Raw genomic sequence first — 23,623 nt, forward strand, 5'->3', positions numbered from 1 at the left:
CACTAAATAATCGCTGATTGAATGGGTGGACAGAACAGACACTGGATATACGACAGCTCCCATTGTAATTCTAAAATGTGTTGAGACAAAAAGCATTTGACGTTCCTGGTTGTTGAGAAAGGAAACTCTAGAAAGCAAGAAATAATCTTCAGGGTTGGCACGAGTCTGTCTGTTGGTCTGTTTGCCAGGCAGTGGAGGACACTGGAGAGGCTGAGCTTATCTGGACCAGAGGGCAGACACGACGTGCCCGCGAGAGCCAGGCTGAAACACCCCTGAGCGCGGTGGGCCGAGGTGGGAGGTGCTTGGTAAACTGGGGAGCCCCGTGCATCCTGTCTGAGAGGGCTCCCTTTCTCTAGCTGACTGTGGCCAGGTGGGAATGCAGCCTCGGTTTGCCAGCGCAGCTGATTTTACAAGACAAGCCAGAAAGCCAATGGGAAACAATTCATTTTTAAAAGAAAAACACAAATGAGAGCAAACAAAACCCATCAGTGGGCTGGGAGGGGCCCTGTGATTAGCCAGACCCTCTCGGAGCGTGGGCAGAAGGAGGGCGAGCCGGATGGTGGAGCCCCTGGAATGGCCTCCAAGGGGTCCTTGTCTCTCCAGGCCTCTCAGGGAGTTCCAGCCGCTGAGACCCAGGACTCCACTTGGGAAAACGCCAATCTGCCATCCAGATCCGAAAGGCCAGGGTCAAACACAGCCGGGGAAGCAGCCACTTCCCTGGGTTCTTGGGCTCAGGGTGTATCCAGGCTTTGGGGCTCCCAGGCTCAAGGTAAGTCAGCCCCCATGGCGCCTGGCCCACGTAGAAGTTCAGGAAATGTTCATTGAACGAACCTCTCCAGCGTGACTTTGAGCACAGCCCTCCAGCTCTCGGCCGCATCTGTGAAATAGGCACAGTAATGTGGCCCCACCTACCTCACAGGGATAATGGGGAAATCAAGTGACATTTAAGGGACAAAAGTGTTTCCGAAGATCAAAAGTGCTTTACAAATGCAAGGTGTGGTCATCCTTGTTGTCATTATTATTATGAACAAGCCAATTTTGCCAGAGCAGAAGAGGGAGCCTGGGACCCGGAACAGCAGAGAATTTACAAAGACTTCACAAGGAGGATCCAGATGGAGCCCACCAGGGCTCATGCATGAAGGGGATGCGTGCTCACCAGCTCCAAGACAGACCTGGTCACAGGACACGGGAGCCTGTGCGACCTTCTGCCCAGTCACCTGGTGTCCAGGTCAGTGGGTGCCCCAGTCAGGCCAGGCTGTATCTCCCCAGAGAGATGGCTTCCGGCAGAACACAGACCCCACAGGTGCTGCCCATGGAATATAGAAACTATATAAATAACATAAATATTTTCTCATATATCTTAGCTATATAAATTATTCTCTTTTGCCCTAAATACTATATATGTGAGGTAGACAAAAAATACCCTGTGAGTGTTTCCCTTAAAGCTGTAGAATGAGGGGTCAGTGGTCACTGGTCCCCAGGGGCCCCAGCAGGGCTGAGATGGACCTATGGGGGCAACTGGAAGAGAAAGGGGTGGGAGCAAGGAAGGAGAAGAGAGGGAGAGGGCTGGACAGGGAGGACCCCACAAGCCGAGGGGCCCTCTGAGCCTGCACCCATGCCATTGACCTAGTCAATGTTAGTGGCCAGCCCAGGCCTCGGTCCCTCAGAGTCTGCCCTTTATCCTCCTGCAACCCCAGCACTGACGGTCATGGACTTGGGATGTGGATGCCGTGTTGGTGGGTCAGGCCCCCTCTTCCTGCCAGATAGGCCTCCGCCGCCTTTTGCCAAGTGCTGAGCCTGAGTGGAGGCAGAGCTGCGGTCTCAGAGGAGCAAGATGGATGGGGCTGGCAGAGAGAAAGTCTCCATGCAGTCGAGGAGTGGAAGAAACTAGAAAACCAGTGCTCTCTCCTTTTTGCTCTTCCTGCCAAGACGTGGGCCAGCTGCTTGGGTCAGCAGAGTCAGTCTAGAGAGGGGTCTCAGGTCAGTTTGGCTTCTCCTCAGAGCCTTTGCAGCCAAAGATCCTTCCAGCATCTTGCAGGATCATCCTGATCCACTGAAGACAGGGCAGCTCCTGCACACCCTTGGAGGTCTCAGGGAGCCTGAAGTTTCCTGTTTCAGTAGAGGGTCAGCAACTCTGGGTTCAGGGAGAAAGGAAGCTGACAGAGGGCGCGGTGGGGCCGGCAAAGCGGCCAAAAGCTTCCGGAAGGAGGTCACTTCCTCCTGGCTGGCATCGGGCCCTGCTCTGGGGAAGCACGCAGCCTCCAGCAAAGTGACCCCTGCAAGATCTTGGTCCTGCACCAGAGAGGTGTGTGCTGCTAAACAGGAACCCTCAGCCTGGCAGGCCCAAGGGGTGTGTGTGCCTGCATATGTGTGTGTCTGTGTGTGTGTGTGTGTGTGTACCAGTTTCTCTCTGCTCCTCCCACACAGAGCCTTGGTAGGTAGCACTGGAAATGTCCACAGGATCAGAGGAAATTAGTAAAGTCACTTCCATTTTCAGGTAAAAGCCAAAGCAGGGGGCCATTAGTAAATGAAGGGGGCCCCCAAGGAGCTGGGCTTAGCAAAGAGTTTCCTATGCCTATAACTCCAGCCCGGAAAAAAAACCCTTAATTAGATGAGTAGCTATGAGAGTAGAAATGTAACCAGAATCAGAATCATAAACTAACTCTCCTGTAATGAATGTCAGCTGTGTTGGGGCCTCACAGGGGGATCCCAGCCACTGGGAGCTGACCAAAGTGGGCTCAAGGGAAGACAGAAACTGAGCTCCCCGTGTCCCTCCCTGGCACCAGGGGGCTGTCACCCTCTCCTGGCCTGGGACTAAAGGTTACATGTCACAGGGAAAATGGGGAGAGGTCACTGTCTCCCTGTGCAACCTCGGTGAACTATCTGCGCCCCACCCTGGGGACCGGCCCTCCCTGCTTGTCTGGCCTCCGCTCAGCTCTCAAGACAATGGTGAAGCCTCCATGCGGGCATATTTTAAAAACCAAATCAAGGACACAGGGCTCCAGGGCACATAACCTACTTGGGTCTACTCAGGCCCAAACCTTTCTTTCTCCAAACCAACGGTTCCTTCCACCTGGCCTTCCCCCTTCTCCCGTACAGCAAAGCCACAGGGTAGTGAGGGTGTATGGCCCCAGGGCTCACTGCCACCTGAGCAGGGCCTGAGGCCTGGACTGATCCATCCCAGCCAGACTCCAGCCCTTGCTTCCAGCTGACACTGCCTCCTTGTGCCTTCTTGGCCCAGAGCTCACCTCCCGACTTGTTGCTGGCTCTAGACCACTCACCCAGCACTCGAGATGACGAGATGTCCCCTTTCTCCCCTCCAAACCCTCAGTCCTGCCCTCCTCCTGGTCTCCCTTATTTCCCTCCACATCCTTTCTACTCTGCCCTCCTGCTCCAAGTCCTCAACAAGGCTGGGGATCCTCGGGGTCAGGGGTGGGGCCCCCACCTCTCTTTGCTGAGTGTTGAGGGAGGAAAATGTTACCGAGGCCCGGTGGAGAGAGGAGAAGGTGTGCACTGGTGCGTACATCAGTGAGTGCACGCACGCTGTATGTACTTGCCCGGAGGGGCCGGCTGGACAGCTGGGTGGCCTCAAACTGACCAGGGGCCGCGGGAGGTCCTGGCTTCCCGGCTGGCACACTGGGCAGCAGGCCTAATGCTTGCAGGTGTACACGAGCTCCTCCTGCACGCACTGCTGGCACTCCACGTAGCAGCACCACTGCACCTGGCAGTGGCAGGAGAAGGCCACCAGGCGGCTCTGGGTGTCATAGCCCCGCCCGCAGCACAGGCTGCTGCAGCTGGCCTCCCGGGAGCACACCCTGCCCGCCGTGCCCGGCGAGTACTTGCTGGGCCGGCAGAAGCTGGGGGAGTCCTCCATGTAGACGAGGTCCCCGGGTCGGGGGGCCAGGCCCTTGGTGGGGCTGCCCGGCCTGGCAGGTGCCCACAGCTCCAGGCGGCCCAAGGCCTCGTTGGTGGCACTGGACACCTTGACAGCTGAGTCGTAACGCAGCTTCAGCACCTGGCCCATCTCGCGGAAGGGGGAGAGCTGCTTCCAGCAGGTGCGCACGGCGCAGGAGCCCGACACGCCGTGGCACTTACATGTAGTCCTGAGGCCACTCTTCACGGCCTGCGAGGAGAGGCAGAATGGAGGCGTGGTCAGAGGCTGGGGCCCATGACCCAAGCCTGCCCCAGAGCACCAACCCTGGCAGGGGAGCGTCAAGAGGATGGGAAAGAGAGAGTAGAAGGCTCACATGAGGGGGGCAAATAGGACTCAAGCTAGCCCACATGGCACCTTTGAGCAAACTAGCCCAAGGCTCCCCTTCTGCTGGCCAGAGGCAGTCCTGTGCCAATGTGCATGCCTCAGTGAGAGCAGGGTGGGCGGGATCTCAGCCTCAGCTGCTCGGTGAGTGCCTGCACGTTGGCACAGGGTGCTTGTGGAGCAGACAGCTTGCACAACTGAACACAGCAGCCCTGGTTTACACCAACTCAGTGATGAGGATACAGAACACAGAACTCAATTTCCTAAAGAATTGGAGCACTAGCCCCATCCAGCTTACTCATCCCAATCGACCTAGATACTTTTTACCCTCCAGTCCTCCCACTACTGTGTGACCACAGCTAAGCCCCTTCCCCTCTCTGGGCCTCCTGTGTCTTCCCATCTGTAAAATGAGGAGTGGCAGGGGTTGTACCAGATCAGTTTTAAACAATGTTGGTTTCTAGGACCTCCAGGAAGGCCAGTCCTTGGAATGGATACCCCTCTCCACACATGTTCCTGCCTTACCAAGTCCTGGTCCCAAGCCTGGTTCCCATCTGCTGCCCAGCCACCAATGAGGCCCAGGGCCCTTCCCTACTTCCTGGGACCTGGTAATGGTCCAGTGTGGAAGTCCAAGGAATGTTGGTTGAAAGAACGAGGTTCATGCTGGGACAGCTCTGTGTGTGTGCTGGGGGCCAGGACGGGTGTCTCCTACAGACCCAGGTCCCCAGCCCTGCACTCTGGCTGGGAAGGGGTTCGGGCCGCCCAGGAATGTGCTCACCTTGATGCCCACGTGTGTGTTGTGGGCATCTGCCCGTGCTCGCAGGTCTTTGCTTCCTCTCTTGGGACCCAGGAAGTTGCTCAGGAACTTGGTGCTGTACTTGAGGTTGTCACCGCACACGCCCCACTGCCAGGCCTGCCGGCTTTCCAGGCCCGGAGAGTCATCGCAGGTGCAGCGCTCCATGCGCCCAGCGCTGCAGGCCCGGGCCAGAGTGTGCGTGAGGGCGGCCGAGGACACCGCGTACAGGAAGGCCGTCTCCTTGAAACCTGGGCCGGGCACCGGGAGATCCGGGAGGGAGGAGGAGAGTGGGCTCAGATGCCGCCTGCTCCCATCTGAGGGCAGGAGGGGGCAGTGGCAGCGCTGTGGTGAGCAGGACGAGGGGCATGTGAACCTGAGGACATAGCTCAGGGCAGCCTCCTTGTCACCTGCACCTTAAACTCAGGCTGCAAGTTGCTGTTTCAATGGAACTTTCAAATTCACCACGGAGTATGTGCCCCGACTCTCAGGGTGGCAGGACAGTGGTTAGTGTCTCTGCTGAACAGATAAGCACACCACAAGGCAGAGAGAAGTGACTCAGGCTCCAGGTGAGGGCAAAACTGGGCTAAACCATTGACCTTGACTGCACATCAACGTGTGAGCAAGTTGGACCAACCCATTTCCGGGGCCCCTGGTCCCCTGAAATATGCCCTATGGGCTTCCTGTGCTTCATGATGCCTCTCACATGTCATTCTCTGCTACCTACTGTGGAGGAGACCCAGTGACAGAGTAACCTTGGGTCTCCTGCCTGACTTGTCCCAGACTGAACATCCACCCACTTCTGGGACCATCGCAACTCTTGCACTGTTGGGGCATGGCCCAAAGCTGGCCTCCCCCACGAACTTGCTACCTCCTGCCTGCTCTCCAAGGTGCCTGGGGTACTGGTGACCCTGGAGCATGGCACCAGCTCTGCCCCAGACCCTCCCCAGTGGTGGAGAGCAGCTGGGCTGGAAGGGGGCCTGCTGCTCCGGGATACCCTCACTGCCTTCTTATAAAAGCCCCTTGCTGCTTCGTGATAGAGTCACACAATGACCTGTTTTCCCCCTTAGGTTGTATGCTTTCTGAGGGCAGACGGGGTCTTGCTTGCTCTGTGCCTCCAGCGTCCTGTGCTGACAGTGCCTGGCTCTCTGTGACCTCACCAGATGCTTAGTGAGTGGATCGCTGGGAGGAGGCGTGGAAGGATGCAGCGAGGGAGGGAGGGAGATGGGATGGGAATGGAAGGGAAGGAGGGAATGATGGATCGATGGGTGTGATGAACAAAGAAACAGGTGAATGAGTGAACAAATTAATTGGGCCTGTCTCATGTTATTTGGCCAACTGTTAATTGCCCTCCATCCTTATCTGTTCTTACACCTTTGTGTGTGTGTGTGTGTGTGTGTGTGTGTGTGTATGTGTGTAAGAAGCTGAGGAAGAGGACTGAGGAACCACCCATCTCATCTGTGGGCACCTCCAGGATGAGCTATGCCTCCTCTCCTCCTGTGTCTTCCTTGCTCCTCCATCTTCCAAAAACTGGGGGAAAGGCTGGGTCTCATTAACTCCCAGGACTCTTCTCACTTGGGACTGTTCTGGGTTCGCAAGGCCAGTGTGGCCTGGGCACAGGCGCCAAGGGAGCAGGAAGGGCAGCCTCCTCCCCAGCCCTCCTCCTCCCCACCCTTCTCCTGCCCAGCCTTCCTCCTGCCCGGCCTTCCCCCTCCCGAGCCCTCCCCCTCCCCAGCCCTCCCCCTCCCAGCCCTCTCCCTCCCCAGCCCTCCTCCTGCCCAGCCCTCCTCCTCCCCAGCCCTGCCCCTCCCCACCCTCCTCCTGCCCAGCTTTCCTCTTGCCTGGCCCTCCCCTCCTGAGCCCTCCCCTCCCCAGCTCCCCCTCCCCAGTCCTCCTCCTGCCCAGCCATTTCCCTCCCCACCCTCCTCCTCCCCACCCTCCTCCCTACCTCTCTTGAGCAGGGCCGTCCTCCCCTCCAGGCTGCAGTTCCAGCGCTCATGCCGGAACTGGAACTGGCACTCGAGCAGGCTGAGGTGTGCAGCCTCCTGCAGGGTCTCCGCCAGGCCGGGCTCCCGTCGACAGAGCTGCTTCTGCCGGCGGGACAGCTTCAGCAGGTCACACTGCTTCAGGTGGGCCCCACCCTGCGCGGGGGCTGCCGCGGTGCCCAGTCCTGGGAATGGTGTCAGGACTTCCCGCCCGGTCAGGCTAGAGAGGGCGAGAGAGGGAGACCAGTGACTCTTGGGGGTTGTGACAGGGAAGACAAAGCATGACAATCCTTGAGGACGTGGGGCAGGTGAGAGGAAGGGGGCCTTTTTTGGGGGGCTTCATTTATTGCCCTTCTGGGAGGGAAGGCAGCCCCATGGGGCTATGTCCCCATTTTACAGAGTAGAAAACCAAGGTGCCTGTAACAGGGGCCAGTGCAGGATCTCAAACGCAAGTTTTTCAGATGCTGAAGTCTCTGCTCTTCTTACCCACCCTATTTCCCAAACCTGCCCAATCAGAAAAACCATCTGGAGTGCTTATTAAAAATATGGACTCCCAGGATCCATACTTGGCAATTCTGATTCTATTGGCCCGGAGTGGAACCTGGGGATCTGTGTGTTTACCACATTCCCTGGGCAGCTGGGATGATCAGGGAAGTTGGGGGAAATAGTGCACTTGCTATCAGCTGCTGCCTCAAGGCGAGAGCCGTGTCCTAGGAGGGAGCAGGCAGAGGGGTGTAGACAGCAGACCCCCAGCCATGTTCCTGATATCCCTCACTCCTTTACATTATGCTGTTGCCCAATAATCCCATGCCAGCTGAACTCGCTTCCAAAATTCCCAGGTAGATCTTCAACTATGTGGCCACTCAGTGCCTGTTACAAAGAGATGCTTGGGGCATACCTGGTTGGATGGAAGGAAGGAAGGAAGGAGGGAGGGAGAGAGGGAGGGAGAGAGGGAGGGAGGGAGGGAGGAAGGAAGGAAGGAAGGGATAGGTGGGTGGACGGACTGACAGATGGGTGGATGAAGGTGAAGGAGATTCACCTGAAGGCCACGAGCCCCAGACTTCTTATTCTACTCTACCCAAAGTCCATGGATTCTGGAGTCAGACTGCCAGGTTCTAAGCCTGATGCTGCTTCCTAGCTGTGTAACCTTAAAGGCTTGGTTTTCCCCTGGAAAGTGGAGAGTGATCCTTTCTACCTCCTGGGGCTTCTGGGAGGCTCACATGAAAAGTACCAGTGCCTGGGACATGCTGGTTCACCTTCCTGCTAGCTGGAGTTTCTCAAAATTCCTTCCTCTTTCAAGATGCTTCACTCTCTGACCTGGGCAGAGTCTTCTCTTTGCCCAGATGAGGAAACAAAGGTTTTATGAAGAGGCAGCGACTGGCCCGAGCCATAGGGCAGATCAACAGCAAGGTGGGGGCTAGGATTAGAACTCAGCTTCCCTCTCCCCACAAGTGTCTGTAAGATGCTCTCCTAGTTCAAAATGTTTGCTGTCCCGTACCCCGGTGGCCCTCAGTGTGTGTGGAATATACGGCATTCTGGGACCCAGGCTGGAGGAAGCAACCCCTCTCTGGAACATGCTGGTAAAAGAGACAAGGTGGAACCAGGCGACGTCTCTCAAAGCTCCTGCTTGGATGTGGCAGTTGTCACTCCTGCTCATGTGTCCCTGGCCAAGATAAGCCCCCTGGCCAAGTCCTGAGTGGCCAGAGAGGCCCATGTCCCATGGGGCCAAGGGCATGGCTCTCCTGTGTGGAGCCACCTGCCCCAGCCAGGACATCTGGCTGGATGCCGCACCCTCTCTGTCTGCCCCAGGGAGAGTGTGCATCCTGGCCAGGCCCCAGGTGCCCCCAGAAAGTGCCCATAGATTCCAAATCTGTCAGGTGCAGCCAACCCAGTGTGGCACATATCTCCGAAACCCCCGAGCAGAGACAGATGCTATCAGGCTCCTCCTGGCCCAGCCTGGCCCTGGGCTCCCCTCCCAGACAGGGTGAGGGCAGGGACCTGTTAATCATTAATCTGGGGGCAAATGGGTAAATTTCCAGTCCACCAGGTCTACATCCAAACCCCTCCCCACAGCCTCGCAGGAAACCCTTCGAGCTTGACCGTTGGCAGGTCCAGAGCAGAATCCGATGTCAACTCCAGCTGAGGAGGCCCCGCCCTGACTGGCTTCCAGTGTGAAAGGCAGCTCAGGAGCTGCATTTGTGTGCCCCTTAAATGTCCTCCTCCCACACCAGGGGCTGGTGTGAGGGACAGCTTCTGCTGATACAGTTCCTGGCTTTCAGAAATTGTATCAGCTGCTTGACAGATCAGAGAACAAGCAAGGAGTGATGGGAATTTTGGCCAACAGGACTGCACATCCTTCAAGGCCTGTCTCAAATGCCATTTTAAGAACAATAGCTATTATTATATCATTATAGATATATTATATAATATATAATTTATATTATGTTATCTACTGCTTTTTGAGCGCTTATTACTAAGCCCTTTAAACTGCTATTGCAGAAACATGTTGGGTTAGCTGCCTACCTGTTCCTTCTATCTATACGGTTACCATGTCGGCCATTTTTTATAACACATGACCTTGCTGCTCTGGCCTGTTGATTGGACTAGTGAGGGTCACATGACCCAAGCTGGGCCAATCAGTACGTTCTCTGGGAATTTGGGATTTGAGTTAAGAGAGCATACATTTGCTTTCTCTTTCTTTCTTTCTTTGGGTGACTGGGCCTCTAACTCAGGAGATAAAAAGAGGAAGCTGGTCCAAAAACAGAGAAAAAGAACAAATCAAATGCATAGAGAGAAGCAGAGGTGAGAGTAGGAGGGAGAATTTGGGGAGCTTTTGAGCCCCTGGCCCCAGAGTCTTCCTGAGGTCAACTGTGTTCTTGCTTGAGACACTCCTGTCTGCGGTACGGTGTCAGGGCTTGGAGTTGACTTGTCTAGGGTACCGCCCCTGACCACGACCTTCTGACAGCCGTGGAGCAGCAGCGTGCCCTAGGCTGCACTTGTGAGCCAGGCTCAACAAACACCCTTCCCTCATCCACAGGCACCTGTTTTCTTTAATTTCATGTAATAGACCCTGTGATTGATGGCCCCAGGAGTCCAGTATAAAGTCGGTTAATTTTATTAGCGGTAATGACACTTAGTAGAGATTAATGGTCAGGAAAGGCAGCCAACCGCACAGAAGCCGCAGGCCACGCTGGGCCCTGGTCTGCCCAGGGCTGCTCTCAAAGAGGGCTCCCCGGCACTGCCCTGGGGGGTCCCCACAGGGCCTGGGAAGACAGCTGGGGGACCTTCCAGGATCTAGTTTCCCTTTTATTTGTTTTCTATGTTGCAGTTTGGGATCATATTTCCTTTGAAGAAATAGTGCCATGACATCAAATTTAGAAAACAACTCAACTTAGTTCCTTAAACAGTGCCAGTGAGCTCTCACACACATGCCCATCCCACAGCATTTCCTCGGGAAGGTTTCTCCTGGACCTCAGAAGAATTCTAGGCATTGCACATTCCAGTCTGTTTGGGATCAGTGGGCATGATCCCCTCCGCTTGAAGAAACCATACTCTGACACCCCAGGCCTGAGAGCCCCATCCACCAGGCCCCTCTGCAAAAGTCTCCATTACTCACATGTTAGTTGAGCCCCATGAGAGTAAGATGTACAACCGGAGAAGATCGAGTGAGCTTCATTAGGCTAATGAGTCCAGACAAAGTTTGGGGTTTTAATGAAGACACTACCCCGTGGTCAGGTCAGATGCTATCAGCCAAACAAATGGCCAGTGTTCTGAACTGAAGAGCAGAGGTTGGATAACTTGCGAACCTGTTAACTGCCTTTCTGGGCTGGGGGACAAGAGCTCCTTCAGTCTCCTCCCCAACTCAAGTGCTCCTGAGCCACCTGGGACCACCCCCTCATCGGCTGCTTTGGCCCAGCTGGTCTCCCGCACTCCTGCTTCCAGACGGGTCCCCAAGGCTAACTCCAGCTTCTCTTTTCCCATTAAGAAAGCAACAACGCACGTGACCAGCTCCATTCTCCCCCTTCTTTGCCCCCAGCCTGTGCATGTCTGCTTCCTGCACCCCTCAGTCCATGGCCTTTAGCGGTCAGGTTGGTAAGAAGACTGGAAGCCCCCACCCCCACACAATGAGGTGCTTCCGGCTTTGACCCCAGTGCAACCCCAGCCACCTTGTCTCCCCTCAGAGTGGGAAAAGTCAAGGGTGCCCCTCAAGACTTCATCATATACACCCCACCCCCCAGATCTCCTCTGTCCACTCCTGGTGCTTCCTGCCCCTGCATCCTTTCATACATACTAATGTTCACCCCATCCACAGTGTGGGCTAAAGCTGCCCCATCCGGGATGACTTTGAAGGAAGCAAAAGAAGGTTCTCCCAGGCTTTGGGGAAAGACTCCCAGGAGACTGCTTTGGTCTACCATCAGCAGGACCCCAGGGACCACCAAACCCCTGAGAAGAAATGGAGCTCACCCTGGAACAATCACCCACGCCTGCGGGAGTGCGGGGACCCACGGACCTCAGGCCCCCAAGGCTGTTCTGGCCTGGGGAGTCTGGTCCCAGGTCTGCCCTCACTCATTGGTGGCCTCAGGGATGTCCGCTCACCCCCTGAGCTCAGTCCATCTAACAAATGCACATTGACCAGTGGGAGAGCATGACGGGAGCCAGACTGCTGGGTTCGAATCCCACCTGCAGCTCTGACTGTTGTGCTGCCTTGGGCAAGGCACTTTCCCCTCTGTGCCTCACCCGTAAAATGCAGACCATCACAGTACCTACCTTGCAGGGGTGTGGCGCGGATTAAATGAGTAACCTTTGTAAAGCTCCTAGAACAGTGCCTGGCACGTGGTGAGCTCCAGAGAAGTGTCCTTATGAGGCTCTTACTATGTGCCGGGTGTGTGCTGGGTGCTGGGACACGCTCTTGCCCTCGAGGAGCTCAGTCTGGAGGGAACTCACTTGGATTCAGGAGTACCCCAGACTCTCCCAGACCCCAAGAAGCAAGGGAACCAGCCGAGCTCCCTGGGGAAGAATCAGTAGCTGCTCAGGGACCCAGATCAGAACTCGTAGCCCCACCTGGGTGAGAACCTGACCACGGCCAGGCCTGTGCTGTCTGTAGTGGGAGGCCTGGGGGTGGAAAGGAGGCAGGAGGAAGCTCCAGGGAGTACTCCCAGCTAGCTGGGGAGGACCTGGCAGGTGCAGGGCATTTCCCATCACCTACAAGTGCTCCAGGTTCTTTTTCACCCCCACCTCATCCTTGTTTCTGCTCGAGAGGGTCTGACGGTTCCAGAGGAGGCTGCCCCAGGAAGTGGGTGGGTGAGTGGGTGGGAAATGCGGACAAGGCTGGCAGTTCCCAGGGCACCGGGTAACGCCAGTGTGTCTGCACCCTTAGCTGGAGGGGCCAGGAGCTGTGCCTGGCACCAGGGCCCATGCCAACTGCAGGCAGCTGCCTGGGAACCAGGAAAGCCTTGCCCTGCCTGGAGCATTGGCCTTGGCCCTGCAAAACCCCATTAGATGCTCCCGATAACAGGCTTCCGCTGCAGGGCCATTTGCATGGTGAGTGCGCCCTTTGTGCTTTCATCTCAAACATCTCAGTCCCCCTCTCCGGGCCCTCACTAAATCCCCTACACACACATACACACACACACAGTCACTCACTCACACTCCCCACCTTTACCCCACACTCTCCACTACCCACCCCTTCCCAGCAGGGGAAAGTTAGTGAGGGCACTTCCTGGCCCAGGAAGAGGGCACGTGGCTCCGCACAGTCCTTCTTCAGAGAGGGGGCCCCTCAGCACCCACCCCAGGCTTCTCTCCCCTCCTCCTGTTGTCTGAGGGCCCCAAGGTTTATGCCTCTGACCAGCATATCCTTCCCTTCATCTTGCAGACTCCTCTCTCCTCTGCAGGATTCAATGTGCCTCGCACCTCCTCCAAGATATCCTTAATGAGCAGCCTGCCAAATGGGCAGTTACCATTTCCCAGTTACCTTTACTCCAACTCCCTCCCCGCCCTCCTTTCACTCACTCATTCCTTTCAATGTCAGTATAAAGGACTTTACTGAGCTTCAGCCTCAGGCCTGGCTCCCATGGAAGACCAAAACGAGGGAGGCCACTCCCTCCTCCCTGTCTGGGTTCTCCTCAGCCCCTCCTGCGTCCAGCCTTCCTTTCCTCTCCAGCTGCTAACCTCAGAACCCACACTGAGGACTGAATCTCATCACACCTCCTCCCTGGAGCCCATCCCAGAGCCTCATCCCCCACCCCACCCCTGGCTCAGAGAGAAAAGCGCCTGGCCCAGCTGTGGGCTTTGTCTCTTCTAGAACAGCTCCGCTTCCTGTTTCACAGCCGCAGACGGGCTGCCCGCTGAGGATGGCATCAGGACGTGTGCTCACGAGATAAGTGGGCAGCAAGCAGCCCACACAGCAAGCATGCTTTGCATCTCAACAATCTCCGGTATTTAGAGCGTGGCTTGTGCAACATCTGCGGAGGAAATGCTTCCCCCTTCCTCTCTCCTGTCTCTCTCTCTCTCCACTCAGGCTCAGGCTGAAGCTGAGGAGAGGACGCCTTTGTCCCGGCATGCATGGATCCGGTGGCACCGTGGCCACGGAGGGTACCAAAAGTCACTCCTGTGCAGAGGAATCCCTCCCCTCCACCAGTCGGGAATTATAAACATCTCCCCCAGTTCCCACTGGGTCCAAATGTACACCATTTGAATCATTACATTTTAGGGCTGGAGAAATCCTTCAAGAGCACCCAGTCCGGAGGATTTGCCCTGATGGCTCCTGGGACGTATCCCAGAGGCTTCTGGGGGAAGGCAGGAGGGCAAGAGGTTTGCCAAGTGTGCAGGTCTCTGCTTTGACCTGTCTGGTGCCCTGGAAGTTCATGTAAGATTTATTGTCCAAGGTCACCCCCTGAGTTAGTGGCAGGGCTGGGACTGTGTCCCAGTCTCCTGACTGCTTCTATTAAACCCGGTGGTTTCTGCTTTCAGTTTCAGTGTAAGACTTCAGGGAAGAAAACCAGCCATCACCACAGCAAACGTCTAGGGCGATAGGAACACAAGACAGGTAGGTTTGAAGGGAAGGAAGCCCGGTCAGGACTCCTCTGACCTCCTGGGAAGTCTAAGAGGTGAGACCTCAGGAAGGAGAGAAGGACCCTTTGTTTAAAAGGCTACTTCTTCCTGGTATAAAACTCAGTCTCTTTTCAGCCAAAAGTCAGAAATAAAACTTAGAGGAGTGGCCTGCCTATTCATACTAAAGTGTGGGAGTCTGATACAATACCAGTACCTGAGAACATGCTTTGCTAGATAGAAGGAAGATCAAAGGAGAGGTTCTGGTATTGTGAAGAGAGAGAGGAAGGGGGAGCCTGGGGTGATGAGGGGTAGGGACAGAGGAGAGGGGAGCTGAGAAAAGACAGGCTGCCCCAGCTTCCTGGGCTCACAGGCGCAGCCCTGACCCAGGGAGGAGCAGTTTAGGGGGTTCGGGGTAGGGACTGTGGGGAAAGGTTAGCAGTCACTGAGGCTGTATCTCTTCGTGGCAAGCGACACTGCTACCCAGCTCTGCCCCAAACAGGGGAGCCTGGCTCCTGGGCTGCGTAACTTCTGCCGAGTCATTTAACCATGGTCAGTTGACCAACTAACCAGCTTGGCAGGCTCTTGAGTCGTCACCCTCTTCCCCATGGACAGGCAGGCTCGGGCTGGGCTGTGCACCCTGGAAGAGCCAGGCCCCTGGGGAATGGTTTGTGTGTGATCCCTCTGGGATGAGGACAGCTCCACTGTCTGCAGATGCTCTAGCAGAGATGTCCCACGCCACAGACACCATCTGTCCTCTCGCAGTCCCGGGATGGCTCACACCCCTCCCCTCAGCTCCGGGACAGCAGGAACCTCCCAACCTGTCCAAGGAGCCACTCCCCGAACATGCCCAGGGAGGGACAGAGTGGTCAGCACAGCCCCAGGGGACGGAAGAAGTTGTGAGGGGCTCCCTCAGGAATCCAGCAGGGTCCTCCTGAACAACTTCCCACCTTGGACCGTCCTGGACTCAGAGCCAGTCAGGGCTGTGGAAGAGGGCCCCTCCCCTCAGGCCACTCTCCTCTTTGTCCTCTGCCATGGCTAACTCAGTCTCACCTCCATGCCTTTCTTCACGCTGTCATCTCACCTGGGATGACTTTTCCAGCCCAAAATCCCTCATGGATCCCCTGGACTGTTTTATAGCCACTGCCTTTTTCAACACTTGATTCAAAAATGCAGGGAATGGGAAAGGTGATCCTGAGGTCCCATCCAGCTCTAAAGCACGCTATGATGCTTGTCTGCCTCCTCCAGGAAGCCCTCCTTACTTGCCAGCCCCATCCCACTCTAACCATCCTTGTTCTTTGTCTTCTCCCACTTTTGTGGATATAGTACCATCAGTTCTGCGTGGTTGGCACTTTCTTCTTCCTCCTTGGGGCTGTACAGACAGTCTCCCCTGAGGTCCCCCTGTCCCCAGCCCAGATCCTGCACCCCAAGCAGACACCTGCTGGCTGCATAAATCTCTCAGATGTCCAACCCAGGCAGAGAGTGTAGCTCCAGGCTCTCCCTCAGCCTTACCTGCCCCCACTCCACTGGCCTCCGTGCTGCCTTGCTCCCAGCCTGCAGGGGCCACCTAACCCCCAGACCTTCCTAAGCTCAGGCTATGCAGGCTTTGGGAGGGCGTGGTTCTGGAGGAGCCTGCCTGTGGCCAGGCCCTACCCAGCGTCCAGACTGCAATCGCTGGTGCGTGCTCTCCCCAACACCAGATCTCAGGGCCTCCTGGCCATGGTCAGTCAGATCCCAAGTCCCTTGGCCCACTCAGCCCCTGTGGGGTGCTGCGATGTGGGGACTGGGAGATCCAGGCTGGTTCCCTCTGAAGTCAGATCCTGGGAACGAGCTGTTCCCAGGCAGCCGGAGCCTCCCTTTGATCCCAGTGAGGACCAGCCGAGACTGGGCCCAAGTCTTTCCTTAAAATTCAGCTTGCACAGCCTCTCGTGGTGACACCTGCTCAGAGTTTCCCACAGGTTCACAAACCCTTATCCACAATTCCAAACTCCAGAAAGCTCGGACAGCTACACGTTTTTTGTGCGGTTGTGGTGAACTCATATGGCAACAAGTCCTGACCTGAACCAGGGTGAGAATATTTATGGTCTTTATTTATCCCAACATGCAGAGGTTTTCTGCAAAAATAATAGTGTCTGGTTACGGGGTGCTGCCCTAGACCCTGCTAGGCTTGTTATGTTTTACACAGTATGCATTATAGTACCTTTCTGAAATCCAAAAAATTTTGAATCCTGAAGCACATCTGTCCTCAAAGGGATTGTAACTGTCAGGAAAGCAGACCTTCTCTGCTCTTGTCCTAAAACCAGTCTCTTTGGGATTTCTAGGACAGACCGAACATGGTTGTTTAAGTCTCTCCTGGCTCTTTGGGACTCCCCCCTACTCACCCATCAATCTTCATCTCTCCAGTGAGGGGCTCTGCCCTACCCCACAGCTCCTCTCGGCTGCCACCAGGATCCCCATGGAAGGCAGGAGTGGCTGACTTCTGGAGTCTGATGGGGGCACGTCTCTGCTCTCTGCTTGGCTTCTAGTCCCTGTCCTGACAGGCCAGGTGGTGGCCAAGTAGCGTGTGCTCCAGAGAGCCGAGCATAAGTGGATGAAAGAGCAAACGCGATGGGGCAGAGAAGGAGGTTCTGGGGGAGAGGAAGAGCCAGTAAAAGGGAGCGGGGACTGCCCACCCAGACATTCCCTGTGGAGCAGGAGGCAATGCTGGGGACTGTGGGGGACTCAGCCAACAGCAGGTTCCCAAGACCTCTTCCTAAGGGGACCTATGCATGAATTGGAGACATGAGCACCTGAAAAACTGGGTAACAAACCAAGAGTTTAAGACATGCAGTATGAAAGATGCCTACGACGTATGCCAAGCGAAGGGTGTGGTTGACAGAGTGGAGGGCTCAGAGGGTCAGAGTTCCCGGGGAGGCAGGGATGTAGAGGTCGGCTCTGGATTCTGACAGACTGGAATTCAAACCTCAGTGCTGCTAGCCACTAGCTGTGTGATTCTGGGCAAGGCACTTGGTCTCTCTAAGCTTTTTCTCCACTCACCTGTAAATGAGGATAATTATACCAGCACCTACCTCCTGGGCTGTCACAATGGTTAAACGAGATGATGCACATAAAGTACTGAGCACAGGAAGGATTCAATTTGTTCTGAATTATACAATCACTGGGATAAATAAAGATGAAGAGAAGGAACCAAAACCAAAGACACCAAAGACACTTCTTAGCTTGGGATGTTCTAAGACTGACCACCAGATTTCTTGGATTCCTTATATATGAATAGCATCGCAGCATTTTTATATACATTTATTTAACCCTCACAGCAACACTAGGAGGTAAGGATTAGCCCATTTTATAGATGGGCAAACTGAGGTCAGAGCAGCTGACCTGCCTTGCGTCACAGTTAGTAAGTGGTTGATAGAGGATTTGAACTTGATTGTATGACTCTAAGTCCAGTGCTCTTTATGCTATAGCAGGGCCTCAGGCCACCTCCCATCCTATTCAGGCTGATGTCAGAGTGGGGGTCTCCCTCACAGGACCTGGCCCACCTCCTCTGGAGCCCAACTTCTCCCTGAGCACATAATCTTGAAGGCACGAGGGCTTCTCTTCCTTGGGAGATGCCAGCCCAGGAGTCCCCCTGCCCTGCTTCCCTCCCGTCCTTTTTCCCCTCCTCAGCCTCAGAAACTCCACCATCATCCACGGAGGAGACTGGTTTGACCCTGAGCCCAACACTCAAGCCCAGCTCCTCGAGGAATTATAGCACAGCCAGGGACAAGCCTGCCTAAATGCTTTCCCCAAACACAATGATTCTTATCAGTGATGTTTGGCTTGCAATCCACCACCCCAAAGCAGTAAAATGTATTTTACCCTTTCTTCCCTTCAACCCTGTTTTTCTCAAGACTCAATCAATTTCTAAAAATGTTTTTTTAAATAAAAACAATACCATCCAAATACATAAAACACTTAGGAATAATTTTTTTAAATTATTTGCAAGGCGTGCACACTGAAAACTACAAAACACCACTGAAAGAAATTTTAAAAGCCCTAAATAGAGAGAGATGGCCTGTTTGTAAACCGGTGGACTCAATATTGTTAGAATGTCAATCTTCTATAAATCAATTTATAGATTCAATGCTATCCAAATTCCAATCCCAGCTGGCTTTCCTGTAGATATCGATAAGTTAACATTCAAATTTATGTGGAAATACAAAGAACCTAGAGTAGTCAAAACAACTTTGAAAAAGAAGGACAGTCAGAGAACTGACAGTACTTGGCTTCAAGACTCACTAAACAGGTAGAGTAATCAAGACTGGGTGGAATAAACACATAGATTAACAGAACAGAATAGAGAGTCCAGAAATAGGCCTTCATAATTGGATCAGTTAATTTGTAACAAAGATGACAATGGAGAAAGGTTCATCTTTTCAACAAATGGTGCTGGAACAAGTGGACATCCACATGGGAAACAATCAACTTTGACCCTTACCTCACACCATACACACAAATTAACTCAAAAAGAATCATAGACCTAAGTGCAAAAGCTAAAGCTATAAAGCTTCTAGAGGAAAACATAGGAGGAAATCTCTGCCGCCTCTGATAGGCAGAGACTTCTTGGACAGAACACAAAAAAAGCACAAGCCGTACAAGAAAGAGTTGAAAAATTGTACTTCATCAAAATTAGAAACTACTATTCTTCATAAGACACCATTAAGAAAATGAAAAGGCAAGCCATAGATGGGGATAAAATATTGCCAATACTTTCTGACAAAGCACTTGTATTCAAAATATATAAAGAACTTTTATAACCAGTAATAAGACAAATAACCCAAGGAAAAAGATTTTCAAATGATCAATATGCACATGAAAATGTTCAACACACCATTCATTAATGGAAAAATGGAATTAACACCACAATGAGATACAAATACATACCCACTAAAATGGCCAAAGGTAAGACTGACAATAGCTGACCAGAATATGGAGTAATTGCAACTCTCATACATTACTGTGTAAAATGATACAACCACTGTGGAATACTATTAGGCTGTTTCTTATAAAGTTAAACATATACGTACCATATGATCCAACAATCCAGTCCTAGATATTTATCCAAGAGAAAGAAATACATACGTCCACAAAAAGACGTGCACATGAATGTTTATAGCAGCTTTATTTGGAATAGCCCCCAACTGGAAACAATCCAAATGTCTATCAAGTGGTGAACAAATAAACAAATTGTGGTACATCCATACAATGTAATACTACTCAGCAGTAAAAAGGAATGTGCTACTGATATAAGCAACAACATGGATGAATCTCAAAAACATTATTTTGAGCAAAAGAGTTCAGACACAAAAGGCTATATATCATGTGATTCCATTTATATGAACTACGACAGGCAAAACTAATCTATAGTAACAGAAAGCAGGAGCTGGTGGGGGAGGGTTGACTGCAAAGGGATCCTTTGGGATGATGGAAATGTTCCATATAGTAATGTGGTGGTGGCTACACAGGTGTGCGCATTTGTTAAAACCCAAACTGTACACTTAGAATGCATGCATTGTATTGTACGTAATGTTGATTTGGGGAAAAGAATTAAGCTTGTGTTTTGCTTCTTCACAACGATGGCACTTCCACAACCCAAGAAGATGGTTAGCAGCCCAACAACCAGCAAGGGTGAGCCTAGGCACTCAGTATGTGCTAGGCACCCTAGCAGGCCCTTTCATTCGTTGTCTCAATTAAGCCTTGCACCAGCCTTTAGGATGGGTATTGTCATCACCCAAAGCTCAGTAAGGTTAAGACATTTTCCCAATGTCACACAGCTAGCAAGAGGTGAGGCCAAGATTCAAACTCAGATCTAGCTGACTCAAAAGCCTGTGCTTCCATAAACGTCTCCGTACCATGCCGATAGGAAAGAAACCCAACCAGCGCACAAGTCACACATTTAATAAGCAGCATCAAAATCAGCTACAATTTTAAAAGTAGCATCTACAAGAACTATTTCTAGTTACAAAGCCACTGGAATGACTTAAAGCTTGGATTGGCTGACAAGGCCTGTCATGTGCCCAGCTCATCACATAATACAGTGGTGTTCATTTAGAAAACTCTGTGAAAGCTAATATTTGCAGAATTCCCAAGCCATCTGAGCCAAAACACGAGCTCTTGAGTAATCCTAGACATCAAGCCAGGACCAGCCTATTAGGGTACCTTAGGGCCTCCAGATGCTAAAGACCTTGGAGGCAAGTGACTTGACCGTGGACAACACAGAGAGTGGTCCAGAGCCCGGACAAACCTGGGCCCCTGACTTCTGGTCTCCCTCCCATCCTGCTGTCATCATGCCATCCTCTGGGATGACCCCCCAGCAGGGGGGTCCTGCTGAAACCCCAGCAGGACTCAGTGCATTTTGTCCCACTGCTGAGGACAGAGGAGAATGCTGTGGCCTCATCCATCCCACTACAGCCAAGAGGGTCTCAAAGAGTTAACTAAGCAGGGGAGGGGGCTACCCTGCACCCCCACCCCCTCTGCAGCTCCTTTGCAGCTGCTTCCCTGGTGACCACACAGTATTAGCTCTGGAGGCTGTTCTTTGCAGGGCAAGGAGCCCAGACTGGGGGCAGGACCTGGCTTCTATCCTGCCTCTCCCACTAACTTGCTGTGTGACATAGGGTGAGTCACTGAACCTTTCTGACCCTCAGTTTCCTTTTGGGAACTATTTACACCCATCCTATATACCTCAACAATGACTCAGGCTCAGATGAGAGAGGGGCCGTATAAGAAAGTGATTTGTGAACTGTGATACTAGTTAATACATTAATAACAACATCAACAGAATGAGGCACTAGGCTCGTGCAAAAGCACCAGAAGCAGTTGCTGGCTCTCTGTGGTTTGGGGATGCTGGTTGCTTCCTCTGAAAATTGGGAATACATGACCTGCTTGAAGCAGGGAGTTGGACCAGGGATCTTTCAGGGGTCACTTCCAACTCTTAAGTCTGTGATTCTATGATTTCAAAGACCCCAAGAAGATTGGCCTCACTTGCCCTCCTGATGTTTGAATTTTCTTTTATGGGGATGCTAAAACATTTCATCTTATAATAGAAATAAGATTTCAAATGCAAATGACCGGGAGAAGGGAGAGGCACATTGCCTCGCATTCTCACTACATTGTCTAAGACTGATATAGATTCCTTCCACAGAGCAAATTCTGATAGGAAGCTGGAAAACCTGGCCTGATGGTCACAACAGGACTTCCTCAATGAGAACTCAGGATGAATCCTGTCTGTTCTCTGAGACCAAACACATAACAGCACAAGGCCTCCATTTTAGCTTATTCTCTGAGTATTTGTCCTGCACTCCAGACTGGGGTGGTGGTGGCTTGAGTATATTTGCCAGGTCTTCCCAGCCGGGGTCACAACCTGGAGGAGGAGGCTCCCATACTCGTGTGACCCAATACATGGCTCCAATACTCAGCCCTCACCCAGGCCTAATCCACCATCCCCCTCTTGTTTCCAAGGCTGCCTCCTTGCTCACAGCCCTCCAATTCTAACACTGGGCACTACTACAGACTCCTTTCTCTTCCAAACACACCAGCCAGGGTGGTCCCAGCCTCCTAGAGCCCCTCTACTCCCACCCCACCTGGCCCCCACCCCAACCTCAACTCCTAAACCCAAGCAAACAAAGAATTATGGACATGAGCTGGTGTCCCAGAGGATGCAGGTACCATTTGTCCTTGCACTGTCCATTCCAGCTGAGAAACCCCTGTCAGGGCTGGGACACCAAGATGCTGCACCTGGTCTCCCGAATCACCATCATCATCATCACTAGCATTAGTTGAGCATTTACCATGTGCTACACCCTGTTCTAAGTGCTTTACAAGAATGAACTCACGTGACCCTCATAGGAAATAAGCACTATTATCCTCATTTTACAGATGAGAAACTGAGGCACAGAGAGGTTAAGTGACTTGGCCAAGAGCACACAGCTAGCAAGTGGCAGGGTTGGGGATCGACTGCAGAGTCTGTGCCCTAACCATTATATCCTGTCTGCTGAGGCAGCAGCAGTGCCTTCAAGCCTGAAATCCTCAGGAAACAGACATGTGTGTGCATGGCTCTTGGGGGGGATCTAGAGGCTCAGTCATACCAAGGCAGCCCCTTCTTTGTACAAGAGGAGTCACTGAGGCCCAGAGACTGAGTGGTCTTCCTAGGTCACCAGCAAGCTGAGCTTGGAGCTGGGGTTGGGCTGACCTCCTCCCCACCTCCACCCCCCCCCCCATATATTTCAGGAGAGGCCATTGCCCAGAGGCAAGGCATGTTTTAACCAGGGTCATGACCTGGAATTAGCCCACAGCCCTTATTCCAGCCTGTGCGGGACCTCTCAGACTCTTGCATGCCCTTCCCTGGCAGGTCCTTCAGAGCAGTCTCTGGCAGGTCACTTGCTTGGTGTTTTTGTTTTTGTTCTTTTTTTTTTGTCTTTGCTGTAGTCAGACAGTAAACCTCATCCTGATTTGGGGTGAATATCACAAAGTGGCACGATTTAAACTAACAGACTGTACATATTTGGAGCAGGCTTTGGGTGGAGGTCAGGAAATTGCCTTCACACCCAAGACCCCATCTCCCACCCTAAGTCCCTGCAATTCAGGGTCAGAGAAGGAGGGACAATTGCCCTGTAACTTGCGCTCCAAACTCTCCCCGCTCCCACCCCACTCTCTCCCCAGATGTCACCCCGGCTCTGATGCTCCTTTCCCAATCATGTACACCGCCTCCCCTCCCACTCTTCTCGTCATCCTGAGAAGTCACCCGACGCCAGGTCTGAGACGTGGTCGGGTTTCCCCAGCAGACAGCTCCCTGCAGCGTCTCCAGCTGACACTCCCCACGGTCCGTGGCTTCCTCCATTCTCCTTGGATCGGCGCGACCCCCTCCCCCGGCCTCAGTAACAACCCACTTCCACCCATCCTCCCAGCCCTCCGGTCTCCGCTCCGCTGGGCATGGGGAGGGAGCCCGAGGCAAGGACTGCGGCTGGGCAGAACCCAGGAGAGGGGCAGACAGGCACCGAGTGAGGATCCGGAGAGGGCATCAGAGCGCGGGAGGGACACCTGGACAGGCAGGGATAGGGCGAGTCGGAGCGGACGGGGCCGGGGTCCGAGACGCATGCAGAGTCCGGGAGCTTGGGCTGGGGTGTGCGAGACCCGGCGGAGCGAACGGGATGAAGTCTCGGACAGCGCGGGGTGAGAAGGGCGGCGGCGAAGGGGACTCAACACTCGGACGCTAGAAGGTGCGATCGGGGCCTGAGCTGGGGAAGCCAGAGACAGAGCTCGGGGCGCGAACTCGGACCGCGAGGCGGGGCTGGATGCCTGGGGGCTAAGGTCTGAGTTCGAGATCCCGCCGGGGCCGGGGCCAGCGGGAGGGAAAAGTTGGCCCTGCTGCAGCTGGTGGAGGGGCAGGCGGGCGGCCAGGGCGCGGGCCGGGGGCGCGGCGGGCACTGACCCGAAGTAGGCGGCGGCGGCGGCGGCGGGCAGCGCCAGCAGGCAGAGCGCGGCCAGGGCCAGCGCGGGCGCGGGGCGCAT

The 23,623-nt window shown here is 53.8% G+C and overlaps 1 protein-coding gene across 1 annotated transcript; it reads right to left on the reverse strand.

The window, feature by feature from the left end:
- Positions 1 to 426: 426 nt before the first annotated feature.
- On the reverse strand, positions 427 to 23,623 carry WNT9B (Wnt family member 9B). The gene is made up of 4 exons (XM_087441887.1): positions 23,544 to 23,623; positions 6,994 to 7,250; positions 5,031 to 5,296; positions 427 to 4,123 (listed from the first exon to the last, which is right to left on the reverse strand). Exons 1-4 carry the CDS (start codon positions 23,621 to 23,623, stop codon positions 3,650 to 3,652), a joined length of 1,077 nt encoding a protein of 358 aa, XP_087298013.1. The 3' UTR covers positions 427 to 3,649.

This window comes from Ceratotherium simum, chromosome 16 (assembly GCF_057802395.1).
Source record: "Ceratotherium simum simum isolate JZ-2026a chromosome 16, ASM5780239v1, whole genome shotgun sequence".
Lineage (NCBI taxonomy): Eukaryota > Metazoa > Chordata > Mammalia > Perissodactyla > Rhinocerotidae > Ceratotherium > Ceratotherium simum.